The sequence below is a fragment of the Tetrahymena thermophila genome (assembly GCF_000189635.1).
Source record: "Tetrahymena thermophila SB210 genomic scaffold scf_8254552, whole genome shotgun sequence".
In the NCBI taxonomy this organism is placed as follows: Eukaryota; Ciliophora; class Oligohymenophorea; order Hymenostomatida; family Tetrahymenidae; genus Tetrahymena; species Tetrahymena thermophila.
The window spans coordinates 211,534-234,604 of NW_002476323.1; the positions used below are offsets into that span (position 1 = coordinate 211,534).

The 23,071-nt window shown below is 21.8% G+C and overlaps 7 protein-coding genes across 7 annotated transcripts; 4 read left to right on the forward strand and 3 right to left on the reverse strand. All coding sequences in view use genetic code 6, as the record gives it.

Annotated features, from left to right (window-relative positions):
- Positions 1 to 308: 308 nt before the first annotated feature.
- Positions 309 to 2,366, forward strand: TTHERM_00794560 (hypothetical protein; the record flags this gene model as incomplete). The annotated part of the gene is made up of 1 exon (XM_001020975.2): positions 309 to 2,366. The coding sequence occupies one exon, from the start codon at positions 309 to 311 to the stop codon at positions 2,364 to 2,366; it is 2,058 nt and encodes a 685-aa protein (XP_001020975.2).
- Positions 2,367 to 3,103: 737 nt separating this feature from the next.
- Positions 3,104 to 9,951, reverse strand: TTHERM_00794580 (cyclic nucleotide-binding domain protein; the record flags this gene model as incomplete). Its single annotated transcript, XM_001020977.3, has 8 exons — positions 3,104 to 4,217; positions 4,452 to 5,458; positions 5,562 to 5,648; positions 5,751 to 6,139; positions 7,045 to 7,989; positions 8,045 to 9,520; positions 9,575 to 9,719; positions 9,781 to 9,951. The coding sequence occupies 8 exons, from the start codon at positions 9,949 to 9,951 to the stop codon at positions 3,104 to 3,106; spliced, it is 5,334 nt and encodes a 1,777-aa protein (XP_001020977.2).
- A 763-nt stretch (positions 9,952 to 10,714) lies between these two features.
- TTHERM_000794589 (hypothetical protein) lies at positions 10,715 to 12,026 on the reverse strand (the record flags this gene model as incomplete). Its single annotated transcript, XM_012798843.1, has 3 exons — positions 10,715 to 10,909; positions 11,484 to 11,807; positions 11,871 to 12,026. 3 exons carry the CDS (start codon positions 12,024 to 12,026, stop codon positions 10,715 to 10,717), a joined length of 675 nt encoding a protein of 224 aa, XP_012654297.1.
- Positions 12,027 to 13,177: 1,151 nt separating this feature from the next.
- Positions 13,178 to 16,240, reverse strand: TTHERM_00794590 (HSF-type DNA-binding domain protein; the record flags this gene model as incomplete). Its single annotated transcript, XM_001020978.3, has 7 exons — positions 15,941 to 16,240; positions 15,722 to 15,856; positions 15,394 to 15,476; positions 15,054 to 15,308; positions 14,499 to 14,923; positions 14,141 to 14,247; positions 13,178 to 14,080 (listed from the first exon to the last, which is right to left on the reverse strand). Exons 1-7 carry the CDS (start codon positions 16,073 to 16,075, stop codon positions 13,178 to 13,180), a joined length of 2,043 nt encoding a protein of 680 aa, XP_001020978.2. The 5' UTR covers positions 16,076 to 16,240.
- Positions 16,241 to 18,308: 2,068 nt separating this feature from the next.
- Positions 18,309 to 18,737, forward strand: TTHERM_000794599 (hypothetical protein; the record flags this gene model as incomplete). Its single annotated transcript, XM_012798844.1, has 2 exons — positions 18,309 to 18,353; positions 18,411 to 18,737. 2 exons carry the CDS (start codon positions 18,309 to 18,311, stop codon positions 18,735 to 18,737), a joined length of 372 nt encoding a protein of 123 aa, XP_012654298.1.
- A 448-nt stretch (positions 18,738 to 19,185) lies between these two features.
- Positions 19,186 to 20,663, forward strand: TTHERM_00794600 (ExoIII family purinic/apyrimidinic (AP) endonuclease family animal Ape2 subfamily protein; the record flags this gene model as incomplete). Its single annotated transcript, XM_001020979.2, has 3 exons — positions 19,186 to 19,312; positions 19,378 to 19,831; positions 20,003 to 20,663. 3 exons carry the CDS (start codon positions 19,186 to 19,188, stop codon positions 20,661 to 20,663), a joined length of 1,242 nt encoding a protein of 413 aa, XP_001020979.2.
- A 679-nt stretch (positions 20,664 to 21,342) lies between these two features.
- Positions 21,343 to 22,917, forward strand: TTHERM_00794610 (hypothetical protein; the record flags this gene model as incomplete). Its single annotated transcript, XM_001020980.2, has 2 exons — positions 21,343 to 22,455; positions 22,537 to 22,917. 2 exons carry the CDS (start codon positions 21,343 to 21,345, stop codon positions 22,915 to 22,917), a joined length of 1,494 nt encoding a protein of 497 aa, XP_001020980.2.
- Positions 22,918 to 23,071: the final 154 nt, after the last annotated feature.

Sequence of the window (23,071 nt, forward strand, 5' to 3'; positions counted from 1 at the left end):
AACTATTCAAAAAAATAAACATTATTAATATTAATTAAATCTATGATTTATTAATAATTTTATTTAGAAAGTTAAAACTGAAATTATAGAACGAACTGTGTTTGTTTAAAAGATTTTATTGACAAACCAACTTATTTATAAAAAAGTGTCTCATTAATAAAAAGATTGAATATTTTTAAGATACTAATAAAAATTAAAAGCACCTTAAATAAATTAAATAATATTACATTATTGATATTAATTTCAAAATAGTAATTGATAAATAATATTTTTATTAAAGTAGTTAGGTGATAACCGCAATAATAAGTATGATTTCTTAAATGATAGATTAGGAGTTGATTAATCATTTATAAGAGGTAGATATCTTACTACTAGATTTAAATGATATTCATAATATTAGAATGAAAGAGTAGGAAGAATAGCTTAACATATTCATTTAAGAAGGTTTTATTAGACCATTAAGTGAAAGAGAAGGTCTATTTTTAATTACTTAAAATTAGCTAAATCTCTTTCATGAAAATATAAGGATTTTCAACAACAGATTAGATAAAACAGAGGAGTAAATCAAAATTCTTAAAGAAAAAGGAATGAAATTTAGTTTAGATATTAATAAATATGAATATAAGATAAATAATCTTGAAAAAGAGAAGTAGATCTTAGAAAAAACATTGTAAAATTATCAAATTGATAAATCTTCGAAAATAGAGGAAGAAGAATTTGATGGTTTATTTGAAAAATAAATATAACAAATCAAAAATAACTTCTAAAACACTAAAATTCAGGAATTGCAAAATTAAGTTTTCATCTTAAAAAACTAGCTAGAGGAGAGAAATAATTTTTTTAGCTAATTTGAATAAACTATTTTCAATCAATCATAATAAGATTAATAAATGTCTGTAGAATCACAATAAAATGAAAATGTGGATAGCAAAGAAGATAGCAATTAAAACCTCATTCAAACTTTATAATAAAAAGTACAACTTCTATATTCTTAGGTTAACTTCTATAAAAAGTTAGCAGATGAAAATCATAGCAAAATGAAATAGTAAATAGAATCAAGGATGAGTGCTTTCTAAAAAGAATTAAAGAAATAATAGTTTGTATATGAAGAAATAGATGATGATGTTGATGACTCAAAAGCAATAGTGGATATTCAATTTTCTAATTCCAGAACACTTTAAATTGTTGAATTATAGAAGTAAGTATATTTGCTTGAGGAAGAAAGAGATAGAATTCAAAGAAATTTTGATAATTATTAGAAACAAACTGAATCAGAATTAAAAGAAATGCAATCACACAAAATAGAAGTTTAGGAGTATAAGCAAAAATTAGAGGAAGCACTTAAAATCCTTAAAGCAAAGACTAATGATAATTTAACTAAATAATAAATGCATTTTGAAGATTTCAAGCAATATTAATTAAAAATTGAATTACTCAATTAACAAAACTAAAACCTTAATATTAAATTGGAAGAAGAATAAAGCAAAGTTTATAAAATTAAGTCAAGTTATGAATAAAGCAGATAATAATTAGAGTAAGAGTTGCAGCTAAAAAATGAAATTATACGTCGTTTTGATCCATAATCAGATGTATACAAAGATTTACAAGAATAAATTAGTGAATAAGCAATGAAAGCAGAATAATTTAAATAGGATTACCAGAAATCTCAGAAAGAGAAACATTAAATATAATCTTAGTTGTAAGAATAAATTGATAAGCTCTCAGAAGAAAATAAAATATTGCTATCATTGTGTGAGTCAGCTTAATCATAAAGTTCTATTAGTAATACTCTTTAAATTACTAATGAACCTTAAGTAGAAAACAAAGAATAAGTCCAGCAAAGTATTGCTAATAATTTATTTAAACAACTTTATGATTTTTAGAAAAAGAAATTCTAAAGCTTAAATTTAGAGCTATAGATAATATAAGCAGAAAATTAATAAAATAAATAAGAAAAAATTAAACTTTTAGAAGAAAATAGTAAAATTAACTAAAGATTAAGATAACTATAGCTAATTTAAAAGCAAAATAAAAAGAACGGAAATACTATCTCTTCAAGTAAAAAAGGTCCTAAATCTACATTAAAAGATTATGAGCCTTTAAGTGAAAACATACAAAATATATTAACTATTAACAAAGAATATAAATAAAAAATTCAAGAGCAATAATTATAGATTGTTAGCTTAAGAACTTAAATAGAAACCTTAAAGTAATCGCAGGATTTAGAGAAAAGTTAATAAAGTTCATTTTCTTCTGAAGAAGAAGTTATGCTTAGAGAAGATTAACTAGAAATTAATGATGATATTCTTATCATGCAAGCATTATAAAAAACTGATTAATTCAAAGAATTATTTTAGTAAAATTGAAATATAAATTGATAAGTTTGAATTAAATCTTATTTTGATATGCAAAATTTATTACAAAATTAATTATAAACAAATAAATAATCATCAATTTAAAACATTAATTAAATTTATAAATAAATAAATGTATTTCTTTTTATTTACTACATTTAGCAATTGTTTATATTAATTTTATTTAACTTTTTATAAATTTTTTGCTATAAAATTTTATTTAAATCTTAACTAATATTGATAAATTATTTATTTTTATTTATTTATTAAAATAAAAAATGATGATTTCAGTATTTATATTATCTAAAATAATTTAATAAAGATAAAGCTATTATTTTTACTTTTTTTATTTTATTTTTTAAATTAAAATCAATCTTTAACAAAAAAAATAATTTAAGAATTAACTTAAACCACTTTCTAATAAAAGCGTATATTGCAGCTTATTTTTCATTAAATTATAAATTTTCTCTGTCAACATTATTTTATAAAAAACCTCTAATTCTTTTTTAAAAAAAAAAATAGAGCCAAAATTTATTTTTAAATTTTTTATTATATATATATTAATATTATTTAATTATTATATTTAATTTAAAAAATTTAATTAAAAATATCGATTAAAAAAAATCTTATATTTAATTAAGTAAGTAATTAATAACCATTTTATAATTTAGAATGCAATTAAACAAATATAAAATATTTTTTTATTTTTTAGTAATATTTAAAATATAAATAATTATTTAATTAAATTTTCAAAACTCTTTCTTTTTTATTATTGCATTCAAAGATTTTAATTTTTCGAAAGTTTAAGCATTTGAATTCATTAATTTATTTTATAAAATTTATGAAGCTTTGTCTTCTTTATCCTTTGAGTATATTTTGGATATTGTTGAATAATCACATATTTACAATTGCTTACTGTGATTATTTTTTTAAGTTCTTTTTGTTGGAGAAAAAATTAATCTATTGCTACTTTTTTCAGATGCTTGTAAGGTTTGATTTTATTATTTTTAATTTACTAAAGTTTAAAATTTTTAAGGAGATCCAGTAGGTGTAATATGAGTAGATTTACTTACAGTAAGATCATGTTATACAGATTATTACACTGCTTTTCTTTTTTAAAGTATATTAAAAGATGGATTTTATACTAAATTCTTTTAGTCCTCACTAGATTGATGCCCGTTAATCAAGTTATTTTATTCTAATATTTCTTTTGAAATATCTTTTTCTCTTTATTCATCTTACTTCTTTGGCATTTAATAAAGATTTATTAAACTTTTCCTAGGAAATGTATGATCTTTAAAGGTATTAGACTAGTTTTTTAGTTAATTAAATATAGGAGACATGTAAGCAGGGCTTTTATCCTTTACATAATTAATATCTTCTAAACTACTTCTAAAAGCTTATTAATTTTTAATTGGTTTCTATATTGGTGATATTATTGGTGATAATGAACCCTCTTTTAATTCTATAGTGTTAGAATTTTACAAATTGGTATTTTTTTATGCAGTAATAGCTTCTATAAAACATTAGGGTTCTGCTTATGCAGGTATCAAATATCTATGAGGTTAGTTATTATTTTGTTTTTATTGATAAATATGAAATGAGTAAGGAGCTTTTTTTAAAGGAGAAGAATCTATAGACTTAGTTTGTAAATTTTTATCCAGTTTACCTTATTCCAAAAAGATGGACTATTCATTGTTTATTTGAGCAAATGATTTTTATTAGATAAAATTTTAATAACTAGGTTAGCTATTGTAATTGCTAGTTGATGTTTTTTATGGAGAAGTTAGGTCTTATGTCGAGTTAAATCTTTTAATGTATCCACTATTCTCCAAATTATAAATGGTGTTATTTTTTAAGTTCCTATTTTTAAATAATTAAAATTAATTTATTGGTTTTTGTGTATTTATTATTTTTAAATTTGTGTTATTTATCCTCTTAAAAAATTAATCAGTAAACAAAATTAAGAATAAAAGTAATTTTTTTATCTTGTGGTTTTTATTAATGATGCAAAATTAATTACATTTCATTTAACCACAAAAAATAAATCTGGATAATAATAAAGCCTTTTGCTAATAAATTGAATAATTTTATTACATATTTTATATTTTTTTTTGTATATTTCTAATAAGAGGGCGAGACTCACTACTAGGGTCTTGTTTTATGTATTAATTATTCTGGTCATTATTCATTTTTTTTGAGTAGGTTGCTAGTTTAATAATTTAGTTTTACATCTAATGCCAGAACTTTATTGAATAATTTTCTTTTATTTCTTTAGATATATTTTTGTATGCTTGCTCTGAAAACTTCTCAAAAGATTATTCTTTTTGTTCAGCGCGTAGATTAGATTTAGCAATCTTTATTGATTCATCAGGAAGTACTATTTTAGAATTCTTTTTCACATCACCAAATTTTCTTGTTAATTTTTTTCTTGCTTATATATAATCTATACGAAAACTTATTGGGATACATTTAAGTTATTCATTTGAGATATTGCTTTGCGAAGATGATTTTTATATTCTTCTAATTGGTGAATTTGATTCAATAGAGTTTTGTTTTGATAAAAATTTATTTGTGTTTTCACACCATAGATCTTCATGAGTTACGTTTAGATTAGGATCATCTTCATTTGAATTTTCTTTACTCTTTTATATTGTCTAAATTAATAGATTTTCTTAAGAGTTACTTCTACTTTACAAAATTTAGTATGCATTTTTGAGTTTTTAATTTGATCTGTTAGAAGGAATAATAGTTGTATGTTCAGTTTAAGAATTATTTAAACTATTAAAAGTGCTAACTTCTTGAGGAGTAGCCTATCCCGATTATTATTTTTAGCAGCTAATTTAAGTTAAAGTACCTTGATACTTGAATAATTCATTCTATTATGTTTTTTCAAAATATTGGTATCTCTTTTGAGTTAATTTTCTCCTTTTTTGGACTTGCTAATATGTCGATTGTTATAACCCAGAAATTTCAATAAAATTTTAAATACTAATACTCAGCATATATCCATTTTCACTTTTACAGCAGACTCCATAAAATCTTTCTTGATTAATCTCATCTTCATCACCAACAACATCACCTTAACTTAAATCTAAACATTTCTATTATGATATAGAGTAAAATTTATTTTATATTGAATAAATTTGATTAAAATTAAAGGTTTGAATTTTTGTAGAAAAAAATTGTAAATGTGATATAAATTACTTTCAATGGATTTAATTACTATCTCTAAGATTAATTTGAAGATAATTCAGGTTAAGACTAGTTCCGAACAAAGATCCTCTTGTAAATCTAAAAAAAAAAATCAACTTAAAGAAATGGTTAATAATTGGTAATATAAAAATTTGAAATAAATCAATTATATTTTTCAAAAATATCTTTAAAAAAAATTACAGAAAATTTGCCAGAAACAACAATGTAAATAGAAGTAGATTGTTATCCTTCTTAATATACCCATTAATTTTGTTTGAAAAAAACTCTAGTGGAATTTTAGATTATTTATTCAATTTAATTACTATTCCACTAAGAGAAGTATTTACTCTGCTATAATATATAGGTTGTCTTATTTATTAAAGCTAATTCTGAAAGCTACAGCTGATATTCTTTTTATTTTTCTAATTCTACTATTCCAAATACACAATCTTCGAGGCACTTAAAAGTTTTTTCTTTAATAATCATTCTAGCTAAACTTGTACCTCCAAAAATTGATCCAGGAGAGAATTTAATTTATCTGCTAACTCCAACTATCTCTCCACTGATTAATACCAAAAAATCATCTTCCTCTATTTATAAATAATATTATTAGCATTGTTATTATTTATAATATCAAATAAATAGTTTTATTTAATCTTTTATGAGTACCTTCTATTTAAAATTTTGAGTTTTTTGGTAAATTTTATAGTTTTAAGTTTGAGCTAATAAATTGAAGTAAGTTCAGATCATATTTCATGCACTCATGCTCAAAGCATTACTATAAATATTGTTATAAGATTTTTGAATCTTAGACTGATATTGCGCAGTTGGTGGATCTTGCCAAGATATCTATAATATCCTAACAATATAATTATGAAAAATATCTATATCATTATTTTGTGATTTTTTAAAAAATGTGTTACTTTCATCTGTTTTGATTTGATTTTTGTTTCCTTTTTATTTATTGAAATTTGAGCTACTAGTGAAGATTTAATGATTTATAATTAGGACTACTTAATTAATTTCTGGTTTTAATTTGTTAGCTTTCATTAAAGTTTTAATTAATTTATTATCTATCAATGTATAAGTCAAATGAATACAAATAATGTTATCAAACTATCAAATAAAGCTATAGTTATTCATGATAGTGGTGAGATGTTTGTTTATCATGTAAACATTTTTAAAATCATTTATTTTTGATATGCAAACATACATAATTGATATGGACAAAATACAGATTACATTTAAAGAGAAATAAATATTACTTATTTTTTGAAAATTTATAAAAATTAAAAAATAAAATAGACGATGAATGAATAAATACTACAAGATTCAATGGGTAATAATTAATTAGCAATTTTTAATATAAATGTAAATTTTAATTAAGTTGATGAATATCATTACAATTTTTTGTATGGCTTGCATACTTATAAATATATTTTAAATCACTTTCTATCTTTTTTTCTGGAAGGAGATTGAGAAATTCTTTTTTTACTTCTCACAGGATTGCTGTTTGAAGAAAGGGATCTATCTCTATCACGGTCTCTTCTGTAATTTTAATTATTATTTGAGCTGTTGTTTTGATCCCTTGGCTTTTTTTCATCTTTTGATCTATTACGAGATCTATCAGAGTTTTTATCTCTTCTATTACTATTATCATTATCATTATAATTATTTCTTTCATTATTATTTTACTGTTGATTGTCAGAATAATCTGAATCCTGGTAATGGTTATTATTATTATTGTATCTATTACTTTAATTATTATTAGCTTTATTATAATTACCTCTATTACCATTATTGCTTGAAGAGGAATTGTTATTTTTATAATTACTGCTACTATTTTTGGGATTATTTCTGTTAATGTTACTGTTACTTTAGTTCTAGTTACCATTTTGATCATAATTATTATCACCATTATTATTCCTCTTTCTGTTGTTATTATAACTCATATTGTTGTTTGAACGGATGCTATTGTTACTATTCATATTTTAGTTACTCCTGTTATTATAATTAGTATTACTGCTGTTATAGTTGTTATTCTGGTAATTTTTTCCTTTGCTATTATTTTAGGAGGTATTATATTTATTTTTATATCTATTATTAGAAGATTCTTCATTGTTTCTATAATCATCGTCATTATTTAACGAGTCTTAGTCATAGTTATTATCCTAATCCTCATAATTTGAATTATGTTAGGAGTTCACATCTTATTCATTATACTAGTGATCATCTTCGTTATCATCATAATTTTGTTAATTATCTTCGTTTTAGTTTTATTGATCTACATCGTTATTGTCCTAATTATTCATATTAGGATTAAAATTATTTTCATTATTGTTTGCCATTTTGTTGTTAAACATTTTATTCATTGAATTTAAGCCAGGAATCATAGGGTTTGGATTTAGCAAATTTAGCTTAACATCTTGATTCATTCCCACTAATAAAAATTAAATTAAATTAATATAAAATATAAAAACAAAATGTTAATTTACTAAATTAATTTGGTTTCGAAAAGTTAGGATTCATCATAGGCATAGCTCCCATAGGGTTCATACCTTAATATCCCATCATACCCATAAATGGTCTCATCATTCCCATATTCATATTTAATGGATTCATAAAACCCATCATTAGAGGAGCTGTTTTAGTACCTGGTCTTGGGATTTTAGAGGCTGCTAAAGCAACTGAAGGAGTAGGAGGTAATTTCTTTTTTAAATCTTCAGAAGAAACTTACTTATCTTCTCTAGACTTAATGTTATCAGAAGATTAATTATTGTTATTTTAAATATTTTATTCAGAGGAATTGTTAGAGTTAATCTATTCTTTCTGTTCTTAGTTATTGTTATTGTTGCTATTGTTTTGATTTGAACTGTCTTCATCATTTTAATATTGATTATTTTCATTCTCATCATCTGAAAGGTCATCTTCTTTTCTTTTTTGATATCTATTATTACTTAAGCTTTCTCGGCTTTATTAATCATTGCTGTTGTGGTTATTGTACTCAAGCTAATCTAATTAGGATTTAGATTAATTTAAATACTCTTTACTACCATCCATAGACTCGTTTTCATTTTCTAATACAGCTTAGCTATTAGCTTCATTTGTTTAATAATTTTCTTGATTTTCATCTTATTAATTTTAATATTCTTATTCAACCTCCATAACTTCAATTTAAGATTTTATCCTATCTAAATTACCTTCAGAATTTTCTCTTACACTTTGACCATCTTAACTTGCACTAGACTAAATCTAAGAAGCATTAATTTACTTTTTATAAGGTTACAGATCTTCTAAAATATTAAAAAAATCATCTTCTGACATCTCTATGGATTAATTATATTATTTAATATTTTCACTTAAAAGTACAGTTGTATCGCTATCACTATTAGATGAACTTTTACCTAATCCTGTTTAATTCATGTTAGGATTATTTATATCATAAATACTAGACAAATTATTGGTAGAATTTAGTTTAGCATCTTCTAGCTAATTAGCTGTATTAAATCTTGGAATTTGGTGTTATGGGTTACTAATATTTAAGTTGTTTTGAGAAGGAATTCCTTGTTAAGGACTAGGCTATTAGATATTTTAAGATTAGTTTATAATTAACCCAGGATGAATAGATTGATTTATTCCTGCTTAATTAATCATATAGGAATTATACTAGTTTGTATTGTTAAATTGAGGATTATTTAAGTTTACTTTATTTAACATTTAATTTTATGACCAATCATTTAACTATGCAGCTTATCCACCTGACCCTAAATATCCTACTTCATCTGTATTTAAAGAAAAACGTAGACATAACTTTTTGCCATTTTCTGAATCTATTTCTTGGCAATCTTTTGGCTTGCTTATTAATTATTCATTGTTGCACAATGCATTCTTTAAATCAGAGCAATTTTGGTGAGGTAAATCTTCAACTCTTAGCCACCTTATCAAAAAATCTTCTCCTAATTTAATTGCTTCTGTTTAAATAATAAAACCAAATTAATTTATTTTTTCATTTAAAAAAAACTTACCTGTATTTTTCCAAGGTGTTTTGTAGCTGTTCTTATCTAGAATATGCTATTGCATTCTAGCTACACCTTAAAAGTAATTTGTCTTATTGACACCGAATACTAAAATGACATTTTGAGTTTTCTTAAATGCATCAAATAAAGCTTTCTGCAATTAAAAAAATAAAAATTAAAAACCTTTTTTAAGTAATTTAAGTTAAAAATAGTACTTCATTTTTTTAAGTAGTAGCCCATATTGACTGTTGTAAAGCAAAAGTTATATTTTCTTAATTACAACTTCTTATAAAAAAGAACCTTGCATTTTCTAATAAACTTTAGTACTCTTTATCAGAAGGAAGATTAAGATTTTCTTTTATCTTCCTGAGTTGTTCGTTTTTCATTTACATTTATTTATCAGTCTATTATTATGTCAAACCACAAAAAATACATTTTCCATTACGTTTACTTTCATCTTTACAGGTTTTACAAATTTTTTTTGAGCAGCATTATGTTTTTTAAGGATTTTGACCTTAGCACTTATCACATTTTAAAAATTTATTATTAGTAAAGTTAGTGTTCATGCTATTTTGTTTTCTTTCAACAAATACACTTGTGTGAGCAGGAATTCTTTCATTGTCTTAGTATTCTCTCTGTTGATCAGAGCTATATATACAAAGTTCCTCCTTATGTCCTTTTTTGTTTAAAAAATAAATTAATTTTTTTGAATAAATTATTTTAAATTTAAAATATCTCAAATAAATGATTAATTAAGCTAAAATGGTCTCAAACAATTAAGCAGCTAAACCTTAAAAGTATTTAGCTAATAAAGCTTTTTATTTTATCAAAAGTTTTTTTTATTATAAATCTGCCAATTATCAAAAATAACTTTTTTTTAATTGGTATTTTAATAAATAATTGAAAGGAAAACTTTATTCGATTTATAAAAGTAAATTTATTCTCTTTAAAGTAAATTTTTTAAGAGAATAAATTTAATTTATGTGAAATTAAGTTCAATCATGCAAATTTATCTTTAAAAATTAAATGCTAGATTTTCAATATTTATTTTAAAAGCAAAATCTTTGATTGATTAATTAATTGAATGAAAGAATGATTGATTATTCTTATTTGATATATATAATTTCGAATCTATTAGTCTTTAATAGTTCAGTAGTGATTTGAGAATAATGAATATATATTTATTTATATATTTGAATATGATTATTGAGTATTATGCAGTACCTAACTCTTGGCTGATACGTTTTTTTAGCTCACTAACAAGAATTATTTATCCTTCTATGCTGATTCTGTATTTTTTGTTTTCTGAAAGTAGTTAATAAATAATATCACCAGCCATTTGTTCTAAATTATACAAAATTAATATATTAATTCTTTGAACATAAATTTAATATTTGCACTTGTTAAATTTAACATAAAAAAAAAATTGAAGGGAATATCTATATTATAATAGTTAATTATAGCCTAATTTAATATCCAAAAATTAAGAGTATTAAATTCAAAATTAAACTATCTAATCTGAAGCGGAGTAAAGTCAAATTAAACATTTATTTTGCTTGAAAATCTAATAAGTAGATAGTTTTCATATCGAATTAAAATAATATGCTAGTAAGAAACATATTAAAGAAAGGATTATATTTATGGCTAACTAACAATTTGAAAGAAAACTTAAAGCAATTTAAAAACAAACAATTTATGTTGTTTTAGAAATATTTCAAAATTTTTATTATCTTTTTGCTCAAGTTGCAAATTAAATGTTTCAAACATTTATATGCAAAAGAAAAGATAATAATATCCATATTATATATGTAAGGAGTTTGCTTGAAGATCATTTATGAACGCTTGGTTCAGTTATGGCTAAAAATAATGAAAAGTGGCCTACGAAGAAAAAGAATAAATTAACTATATATTTAATTACATATTGTATTTAAGAATGAATATATTTTGTTGATAATAGGTTTGTTCTTTATTTATAATATGATGTAGTTTATGTTATATTTTCAGAGCGTCTATTCTCAATACTACAATTATCGATCTAGTTAGTAAGTTAGTTAGTTAGATTATAAGTTCTCTGAATAGTTTGTTAGTTATTTATTAGTGATTTTGTTTTGTGGTATAATTGATTATAATGGAGTTGTAATTATTAATATTATTTCCTGCTAATCTAATTATGAATTTATAAATAATTATTATTATATTTTTCAATCGAAAAGCTTCTTTTAGTCTTATCTAAACCTAAATCCTGCCATTTAAATAATAAAATGAGTATATCTTAGAAAAATGAAATCAATAATAAATTTTTTACCTTCTGGTTGAAATTATTTTAATTTTGTTTTGAAGAACCTTTTTTTATATTTATTTAACTAACTTGATTGAGCTTTTTAGAACACTATTTTCTTTTTCTTTTACTTTAATTTTTTGATTTTTTATAAATATTTCTCAAATTAAAATCCCTCTTCATCTACTTAAAACTCTAAAGATTATTTATATATATATAATATTTATTTATTTTTTAATCCTTTCTAAACGATTTCTAAAAACAAATTTTTTATAGAACACACAAACAATTTTTACTTAAAAATATATTTAAGCAAAATATAAACATATAAATAATTTATGGCTAGTAACATACATTCCTTATTTTGTAGACTCAATAATATAAATACAATTTAAATAATATATATACATATAACTATTCTATAACTTTAAAAATAATTTGTAATATATATATATAGATACGAAGGTTTTTATATACAGTACATAGATTAGTCAAACCTGACAGAAAAATAAAAAATTACATTTGAATCATACAAATCAAAATTCTTTTTATGTTCTTATGTAACTATTATAAAACATATAAATTATATTAATAAATATCAAAAAAACATAAAATTCTATTTACTTATTTACAGGTAACGAATTATATATGAAAAATCATCTTCAACATTATATAAATTAAAAAAATTAAATTAATATTTTATTTTAAACAAACAAAAAAACTTTAACATGAAAATCATTTTAAATAACAAAAAATGTAATATTTTAATTAAAAGCTCTTTTACTCATACATTCATGTTTATTTTTTCCGTGATTTGAAAAACAAAATCTTAAAACTATAAATTTTAATGCTGCTTTTAAATATATCTTAGTCAAAGCTGAAATAAAAGGAAATCAAAAAAATGCATAGAATTTAACTCAGAAAAATATAAATTAAAATGATATTAAAATTTGATGAAAGAATAGCTTTATTTTTTTCTTATAAAAGACAAATGAATGAATGAATTAATTAATTAATTATATATTTATATATAAAGTCTTTTGAAACAGATTATTTGGTAATAAAATAAATCAAATAAATTGAGTGAGTGAGTTTATAACATTATTAATATATCGTTTTTATTTAGAAAATTTTTTAAATAATTAAAATCTTGTTGTCATTTTAATTAAAAGTATTTATTCATTTAATCATTCGTTCTATTGTTTTTTCATCCACTTAGTTGGTTTATATACACCTTTTTTAAAGTTTATACTTGTGGTTACTTTGTAACTAACTATAGGCTATTTTCTTAAGTAAAAATTTTTTAGTTTAGACTAAGATTAAATTTTAATAACTCAGTAATATTTGTTTTCTTGCTTTGCCTCGGTTTTAAAGCTAGTTAAAAGATCTTATGCTAATCTTTTGTTTATATCAATATTATTTCCATTATTAGAGACGCCACCATTATTCTAGTTATTACCATAAGATAAAGTTTAATTTGCATTAGTTTAGCTAATAAACTCTTCCATATCACGTAATAAAAGAGGACTCATATTAGGAGAAGGGGATGTTAAGAAGTTTTGAAGGCCTGAAGCATTATTGCCTTAAAAATTGTTACCAAATCCATTACCATTATTTCCACTGTTGGGATTTGGACTAGGATAAAGATTGAAAGGTATTCTTGGAGATGACTCACCTTAATTAAAATAGGACGGACTAAATAAGCCAGTCTATCCTTATCCTCCTTGAGAGTTACCACTAGTGCCATTATTATTACCACCATTGTTAAAACTTGTTTGCAATTACAACTAAATTTACTTCTGACTTCCTCCATTACTTATTCCTCCTAATTAAGAATTTTAAAATAAGCTTAATCCTTAAGCAAGGCTAACTTCAGATTTTTCAGATCCGTCTGTAATTCCAAGCGGTAAATTCAAGTTATTATTTCCACATATTCTTTTTAAAGGATTACCCTCAAACATTGAAAGATTTTGTCTACCAGCATTACTTTAATTAGTTTAGAACATCCTTTTTGCTTGACTTCCTAAAGTATACTGGTTTATAGCTTCTTCTGAAATAGTACTTTTTCCGCTTTAGAAAACATCACGTAGATAATTATTAAATATATCAGGTTTTTAAATATTTTTCAAATCAACATTCTTAAATACATTCACAAGATTATTTATTTATTTTTCACACAATTAACTTCTCTCTTTTTTCTTTTATACAAAAGGAAGAGGGCAGATTGGAATATTTTCCTATTTAATAAATTAATTAATTAAGTTTATTGAAATTTTCAAAATTTAAGAAAGATTTACGCCGTCTTTATTAAGTTATGAAACAGAAGACCAATCTTGCTTTTTAGAAATTTTATGCTCCATATTTGCATTGCTTTAACTATGGACACTTTCATTTTCTCCAGCTACTATTTATTTAAAAAATAAATAAATAAAAAGCTTTAAAAAATAAATATTTATTTATGAATTTGATGAAGAAAAATTAAACTAAGAAATAAACTACAGGTGTATAAACAATATTTATCAAAACAAACATAAATTCATCAAATTCTTTAGAAGTTATTTTATAAATAGTTAATGTTAAAATTTTATTATGAGTATGATTAATGAGAATAATCTGAATAATTTTAAGTTTCAAAAGAAGGAGAATAAAATGTACATGAGTGATAAGAGGAACTTAAATTGTTTTATTTGTTTTATCCATATTATTCTGGGTTATTATTTAAAATGTTATTTCCGTTTCCTAAATTATTGTTTCCATATTGTCCAAAGCTATTTCCCTGTCCAAGCAATTAAGAGAGATTTTTACTTATATTATTATTATTGTTGTTGTTGCTATTATTGTTATTGTTGTTTTCGTTGCTATTACAGAAACTTGAGTTTGTACTCATATGTGATAAATTATTATTTCCATTAGAAAATTAAAAATTATTATTATTATTATTATTTTATTGCATTTTTTTTGATAGGTTGCTTAAAGCTGAGTCTTGAGTTTGCTGATAAACTCCTTAAAGCTAATCAGTTCCCATAAGAAGGTAAGATTATAAATAATAAAGTTTATCATTTGTTAACTACTGTTCTTCTCTATTTTTAACCAAAAATATTATTTAAATAATGTTAAACTATTTTTATTCCTTAAAGGAAATTTTTTTCATTTATTTTTAGAAAAAACAATATCAAGTCCAAAAAAAATAAAAATATTTTGAGTATTTACTTGAATTTTTAAAATTCTTGTTGTAAAGCCTGCTTTTCTGAGTATACTCTTTCAATACTTGCAGCCATCTGATGCATAATTCTTTCTTATTCTGTATATTTTTGTTTGATATTCATCACTTCAGAGAGGAAGAGGTTATAGTCTTTCTTTATTCTCTCCATCTCCATCATATCAATTGAGGACATTTAACCTTATTCAGATTAATCTTCTTGAGCATTATCACCACTTTTTCTCTTAATATCGATAAGCATATTCCTAAAATTTATTTAATTTGATGAGTATTTTCAATAAAATTTTGTTTAAAATAAAATAATTTAAATTAAAAGTTTTTATTTTTTACTTGTTTCCTTTCTAGAAGAGCCTATGACGAAATTCCGTTTCATTATTTTCATTTCTTATTTTATGGAAGTCATACATGTTCAACTAAAAGAAAAATGAAATAAATAAATAATTAAATAAATGAATGATTGAATGAGTAGACAAATGAAATAAATTAAAATGAATGAGATATAATTTAATAAAGAAAATGAATGATATTCTATTCATTCATTCTTTGTATTTCATAAGAAATTATATAAAAATTTTTTTTTCTGAATGATAGAAGGCTGAAGCAAGAGATTCTATTTAAATACATGCAAATTTTCTATACAAAAAGAAAAATTATTTACTTAACGAACAAAAGAAGCAAAGTTATTATGTTTGAAGTAGTTTGAAAGTACTTTCTCAGAAAACTCATTTATATTTTTAATTACGAAAGATTGGCCATCGTTATTCCAGCAGACGATGTCTTGATAATCTTTATTCTATGAATTAATAATCAAAAAAATTAGCAAAACAGAGTTGAATTCATTATAATTATTAAGATTAAATGATCTGAAAAAAATTACTTCTATCATTTCATAAGTTTTTAAAAGGAAAGCTGGTACTGAAAGACGTGTCTTTTGAGTAGCTATGGCTTTTTTCTTCTTCATTAAAGAAGCTTAATCTTGAGCCATAGAAGACGAGGAGATATTAGAATTCATTTTTGTTAAGGGTTTTAAATGATAACTTTGAAATTTAGAGCTTGTTTATTGCTCTCTGATACTTCTGGAAAAAAAGAATTTTGATGGAAAAAATTTTTGTTTGTATGTATTTATTTTGTGAAAATTATTAGCACCCCCTTTGTTTTTTTAACTTAGCTGAGAATAAATTAAATTTCCTTCTTTTTTTCTTTTAATTATATTAACTAATTGTAAGCAAATTTGCTTTTATGATTTTTCTATTTTATTACATTTCACTTTTCATTTCTCATTATCATTAAATTTTATAATTTTTTTCTTTGAATGTTCTATCCATGCACTTTTATAAAGTAAAATTCATATTTATTCTTCATTTTACTCTTTTTATTTTAAGTTCATAGTTATTTTTTTTCTTTTAGACACTTGTGCCGAATCCATTTTTAAATTAAATAAATTTATTACTTAAGCAAGTAGTTTTTTTTATTTTTAAATTAATCTTGCCATCAAAATAGTTTTCTTTTTATAATAAAAAAATAAAATGATTACATTTAATAAATATTTTTGATTTCAAAATTTAACAATTTGAAAAAAATTGCCGATAGTTAGCAATAATGAATCATAAATTCTGATAAATATTTTGTAAAATCACATAAGAAAAATGTAAATTTTAAGAAATGGAGCAATTAAAGAAAATTAAATTTAGTTAATACAGACGACATATTTTTTAAAAATGTAAATGCACATATAAGAATATTTTCATGCTTTACTTAATATTGGATATCATCTTACAATCAATAAAAATTATAAACCTCAGTATTAAAGGCTCAAAAAATAAAAATTACATCTTTTAATCAGAAAATTAAAGAATTAATTCTAAATCTATTTCTAGAATGCTCCCTTATAGGTTTTAAAATATAGCTATTCTTGAAATAAATCTAGTCCACAAACTGAAAAAATTTTAAATAAACATTTTATTTTGAATTTAATCAAAGTATTTATTTATTTCTTAATTTATTTTTGATTTATTTTAAATTTGATTGAGTAATTTAGTAAAACAGAATACTGATCGATCATAAAATATATAAATTCAAATTGATAATTACTTTAATTAATACTTTTTCTTCTTCATAAAATATTTTTTTAACAATATTCAACTATTAGCTATTGAAAATTATTTTAAAATAAATAAATAAAATTAAATTCAAATATTTAATTTGTAATTAAAAATCAAATAATCCAAAAAATAAATAAATAAATTTGATAATATTAAAAATATATTGTAGCTAATGTATTTTTAAATAAAAAACGAAAACTACTGTAAAATAAATAATAAATAGATTGGGATCTTAAATGAGAGATATAACATGAATACATAAAAGCTTGATAATTAAACAATTTAAAGTTATAAAGCCCCTATATAAATGAAAATTAATTAAAATCAAATGAACATAGTCTAAAAGATAATTATAAAATTGTATCTTAATTAAATATGTTGAATATTATATTTTAATTGAACAAATTTTAAACAAAATTAACAGTATAGTAGAAGAGATTCTATATTAAGCTCTAAATAGTATGTCTACTTTATAAAATGTAAATAAGGTTGGTTTGTAAATTTAACAATAATTTTCTATTTCTTTCATAAGAAATCAATTAAATTATATTTTTTCTTTAATCTAAATTGTGGTGTAGTCAACATATTTAGTTTTTTAAATCAGCATGAATTTATTTAAAATTATTTAGAGTTACTCATTTTTCAAATAATATAATGTAAACTTAAAAAATCTTGATTCAAAAAAATGTTTGCCTTATAAATTTTTAAATTAGACATTAATAATTATTTTTATCATTTATTTTATATTCAATTTAAGATTTTTTAATCGCTATTATTCTTTTTATTCTAATTTAAATTTATAAGATTTTAATTAAACAAAAAAAAATTTTTTTTAAGGTTTGTACAAAATTTAAATATTAATCAGTAGTAGATTAAGTAAAATATAACATTAAAAATATAGAAATATCTTATTTGTAACAAGCAAATTTTATTAGGTTAAATATTTTAATTATTCTGGAAATTTTTAAGAAGATTAATTTCAGCATAAAAAAGTAAGAAGCATATCGTAAAGAAACATGTAATCTATTAATAAAATAAGGAATAAACAATAAAAATTTAAATCTAAAAATAATAATAAAGTTCTCCTACATTTGGTAATTAGCTTCAAATAAATTAGTAGATAGAGTGTAGAAGAAAGATCAAATGGAAGATGAATTTTAGATTTATGAAAACCAAAACACTTCTGAGGTATATTCTTGTATTATTTAATGCTACTGATAATTTAATATAAACATTTTGAAATAGAATTTAGAAATAAGATTTATTGAGCATGATGGGTCATTAGTACCAAAATTATTTAGAGCATCAAATGGACTGATTAAATAACTAAGAGAAAATGGAGCGGAAATTCTAAACGATAATATTACAGGAGGCGAATATATAATTTACGTCTAACAATATACGGAAGAGGAGTAAAATGCACTTGACAATTGTGAGGGATTTCATAGAGGATTCACAATCAAAAGTTTTTTTGAAGCAAATTCTTAACTAATTTAATATATTAATAAAGAAAATTTGGCAGAATTTCAATTTTTTTTTGATCAAGAAACATATTAATTTCTTATACAATGAGTATTCAATATTTAATACCTTAATAATATTTTTAAATTAATACTGGTATTGTTTATCAACAATGGTAGCCAAAACCATCTATTAATATCACCAAAATCTTACTAAATTTCATATTAAATATTTATAATTTATTTTATATTAAAAGTTTATTATCTCCATAACTGTAATTTGTGTATTTTTAGTTATAAATAACTAACTGCTTTTTGTATTTTATCTAATGCAAATAAATTTGTATTGATTTCTTGATTGGTTTTGATTCTAAAATTGAAAATTTTTATACAAATTAGCAAATCAATTTTATCAGAGAGTTTTTTTGATCTGTCTTTATGTAAAATATAATAGCATCCAAGAAGATTTTATTAATTTTTATCTAAATTATGAAATCCATTTCTGGAATAATTAATTATTCCCACAAAAATTGACTACTTTTAAATATTAATTTAAATTAATGATTAAATCTTTTAGATTTTCAGCTTCTAGTCTTTTAAATTTTAGAAACCAATGCTTTAATACTTAACGTGTAGGTAAGGTATTTTATGCGCCAAAGTTATTAACTTTCCCACTGTTGAAGTAAAGTAATAATAATTATAGTATTACCGCCTAAAGATATTAAATAATATATTGAATTTTTAAAATTTAGATTTTACTCAGCTCGAAAAAGGCTCAGACTTGCAATAATCAGTAGAAAAATAAACTAAAAAGAAAAAAGGTATGAGTAAAATAATTAAAAAATCAAGCTCTATTTCAGAGCCTGAATAGTCGTAGTCCAGTACTACTACTTAAAAGACTAAAAAGCAGGCTCAATTAGGTGATTTCTTTGCTGGAATAAAAAAAAAACCTGAGACCTAAGTTGAAGATAAAGTAGAAATAAATACAGAATTAGGAGATGGAATTTGGAAAGATCGTTAAAATATTAAAATAGCATGTTGGAATGTGAATGGATTAAGAGCTGTTTTGAAAAGAGAAGACTTATAAAAGTATATAAAGTAAGAAAATCCTGATATTCTATGCCTAAATGAAACTAAAATAGATGAATCGAATTTTATAAAAGAAAAAGTATACAAAGATATTCCTTCAGGCTATTACTAATATTGGTAATTTTATCAAAAAACTATAATTTTTAGTTTTACATTTCTAAAAATATTAAAAAACAAATAAATAATTTTATAAATAATTAACATAATAATAGATTAATGAATTAAATTAATTTAGCTTTAATATTGTTATAAGAATTTATTAAATACATAAATTAATAAACTAAAAAGGAATTTCTGTATACCACCAATTAAGGGTTACTCTGGCGTTTCTATTTTCTCTAAAGAAAAAGTCATTAGCATTAAAAAAGGTATAGATATTGCAGAGCACGAGAACGAAGGAAGGGTTCTTACAGCTGAATTCGATAAATTTTATTTAGTTGTAGTTTATGTCCCTAATGCAGGATCGGAATTAGTTAGACTAGATTATAGAGTTAATTCGTTTGATAAAGACTTTCAAAATTATTTAAACTAACTAAAATTGAAAAAAAATGTGATTCTTTGTGGTGATTTAAATGTAGCTCACTAAGAAATAGATATAGCTAATCCCAAATCTAATAGAAACTCTCCAGGATTTACAATTGAAGAAAGGAATAGCTTTAGTAAATTTTTAGAAAGTGGATGGATAGATACATTTAGATTTTTATATCCAGAAACTATAAAATATTCTTGGTGGAGTGTTAGAACTAAAGCTAGAGAATCAAATATAGGATGGAGAATAGATTATTTCGTTGTAAATAAAGAATTTAAGTCCTCTATTAAAGACTCTATGATAAATAATAATATCTATGGAAGTGACCATTGTCCAGTTGAATTTATTTTAAATTTAGATGCTATTTAATAAAATGAAACTTCTTCAAACGAAAATACATAAACAAATAAATCTAATTGACTGATTCAAAATTATTATATCTATTAAACCATTTATATATTTTACATTGTGTAAATCTAAATTTATTTGACTCCCAAAAAAAATAAATTAAAAAAATATTTTAAAAAGCAGGGTTGAGAGTAGTAAATTCTTGTAAAAATATATTTTTTAATACAAGCTAACACTCACTCTATCAAGTATTTGAAAAATTTCTTTGAAAATTTTATAAATTAATTATATAATGTAAATGCTAATAAAATAAGTTTGCTATTATTTTTAACCAGTGTTTCTAAATGAATAATTTATATTAAATAAATATTAATTTTTGGATTTCAAATAATTTAGAAAACAAGGAGCTAAGGTAGGTATTTTTTTTTATACTTATTGCTTTTTTAATATTATTTTCACTTAAAACCACTACCATAATAGTAATTTTTAAATTTAAAATTTTATAATTAATATTTATATTTAAATATGCCAATTATTTTGTTTACTAACTTAAGTTTTACTTAATAAATAAACTTTTAAGTTATTTTATCTCCAGAATTAAAAATTGATTTTTGTTATCAAATTAAGAATTATCTACCATAGATTGATTAGCAATTAAAATTAAGATAAAAAGAGTTTAATTGTTTATTTTTAAATAATATTAATTCATACAATTAAATAATATAAGTAGCATAATTTAATTGTATAAAATATGGCTTTTCCAAAACTAAAAACTAAAGGAGTAATTTTAAAGATTTAGAATTCAAATATAGAAAGTAATTCTTCATTAAAAGAAAGTCATATTGCTTCTGCAAGTCATATAAATAATAGTTAAGTACATAATAAAATAAAATACAGAATTAATTAGGACTATTAAAAAGCTTTTGAAAATTATTAAGAAAGAGAGCCATAAAAGATAAAGCCTAAACCATTTTAAAAGACTTAAGTATTTCATCTATTTTAATAATTAGAAGATGATTTGAATAATTAAGTCTCAAATTTGTCTCAACCTAAAAAGGATTAAAAACTGGAAGGTTCTACTTAGCTTTAAAATTAGTTTAACATACATTTGGCTTTTAAAAAATAAGAAAAGGAAATCAAAAAATGTGACTACTTTTATCAAGAAAAGATTAAGTTTTAAAATTTATTCCATGAAAACTCTTTTTAAAGTTCCACTGAAAATGAAATTTTAAATAAATCTGATTAAAATATAAAGTAAACTCTCAAAAGATTAGAATAAATCAATGATCTAAAATTTGAACCCAATTATCACCATAATTTAAAGAAAAATTAAGATTTGATAAATAAAGAAGTATCCAAAGTTATAAAAACAGAAAATAATAGTTATTTAAATGATGGTAAACATCAGCTTTTACCTTAATTAATAAATTTTAAGGCAAATAGAAGTCATAGTCCTAAAAGAGTTAATGAAGATTAAAGCTAAATAGATGAATAATCTAAAAATATTTCAGAACAATCATAAAACTTAAAGTAGAAGTAAATTTATATATAAAATAAATAAGATTCCTACGTAATCAAAAAATTAAAAAAATAAATGATTGATTATTTGGATGAAATAATTGAAAATTTTGTGAAAGATGTACAAATTTCCTAAAATGATATTTGTGGAATTCATTAAGCTGTTATTTAGCTAATTACTAGAATATTTGTTTTGAGAGAAATATCAACTACTTAGCTAAAAAATGTCATAGAAGCTATTGATAGCCTTTACTTTTGTAAGAAGAGTAATCCGCTAATTAAAATTATTAATTAACAAATAAAAAATTCTAAAATTTAAGAAGCAAGCAAAGTTGCATACAAAGACGTAATTCTAAATATTTTCTTTCTTTTAAAAATATTTTACTTTATTTTAATTAAAGTATTTCTTTTATATAAAAATCAACAGCTTTGCTAGATTTTAAGCACAGAGCTGACATAATTAAATAATAACTATCTCAAATAGATTAACTAATTAATTTATTAGAGAGATTAATTTAGTGAAAAAATAAAGAGCTTATATCAAATTTCAACATCGCAAAGTATATCGTAAGGAGAAAAACTAAAATAAGAAATTAATTTAAAGCAGTTAGATGATACATTCAAGCAAGTAGAAAGTATAAAATAAAATTAATAAGCATCAAAATAGTAAATTATGCAAACAATTTCTGAAATATTTGATCAAAAAAGTAGAAATAACACTAAAAGTTATGAAAATAAATGCAAAAATAATCTGTTAGAAGAAGAAGAAGAAAATAGTAAATTAGAAGATTATTTAGGCTAATAATGAAGATTCATGGTCTACTTGACTCAAAAATAGTTTATATATTAAATAATTAAATTAATTTATTTAGCTTAGCTACTAAATATTAAATTACAATTAATTAATTTTTAATTAAAATAAGCTAAAATAAATATAAATAAAACAAATTTAATTAATTAAA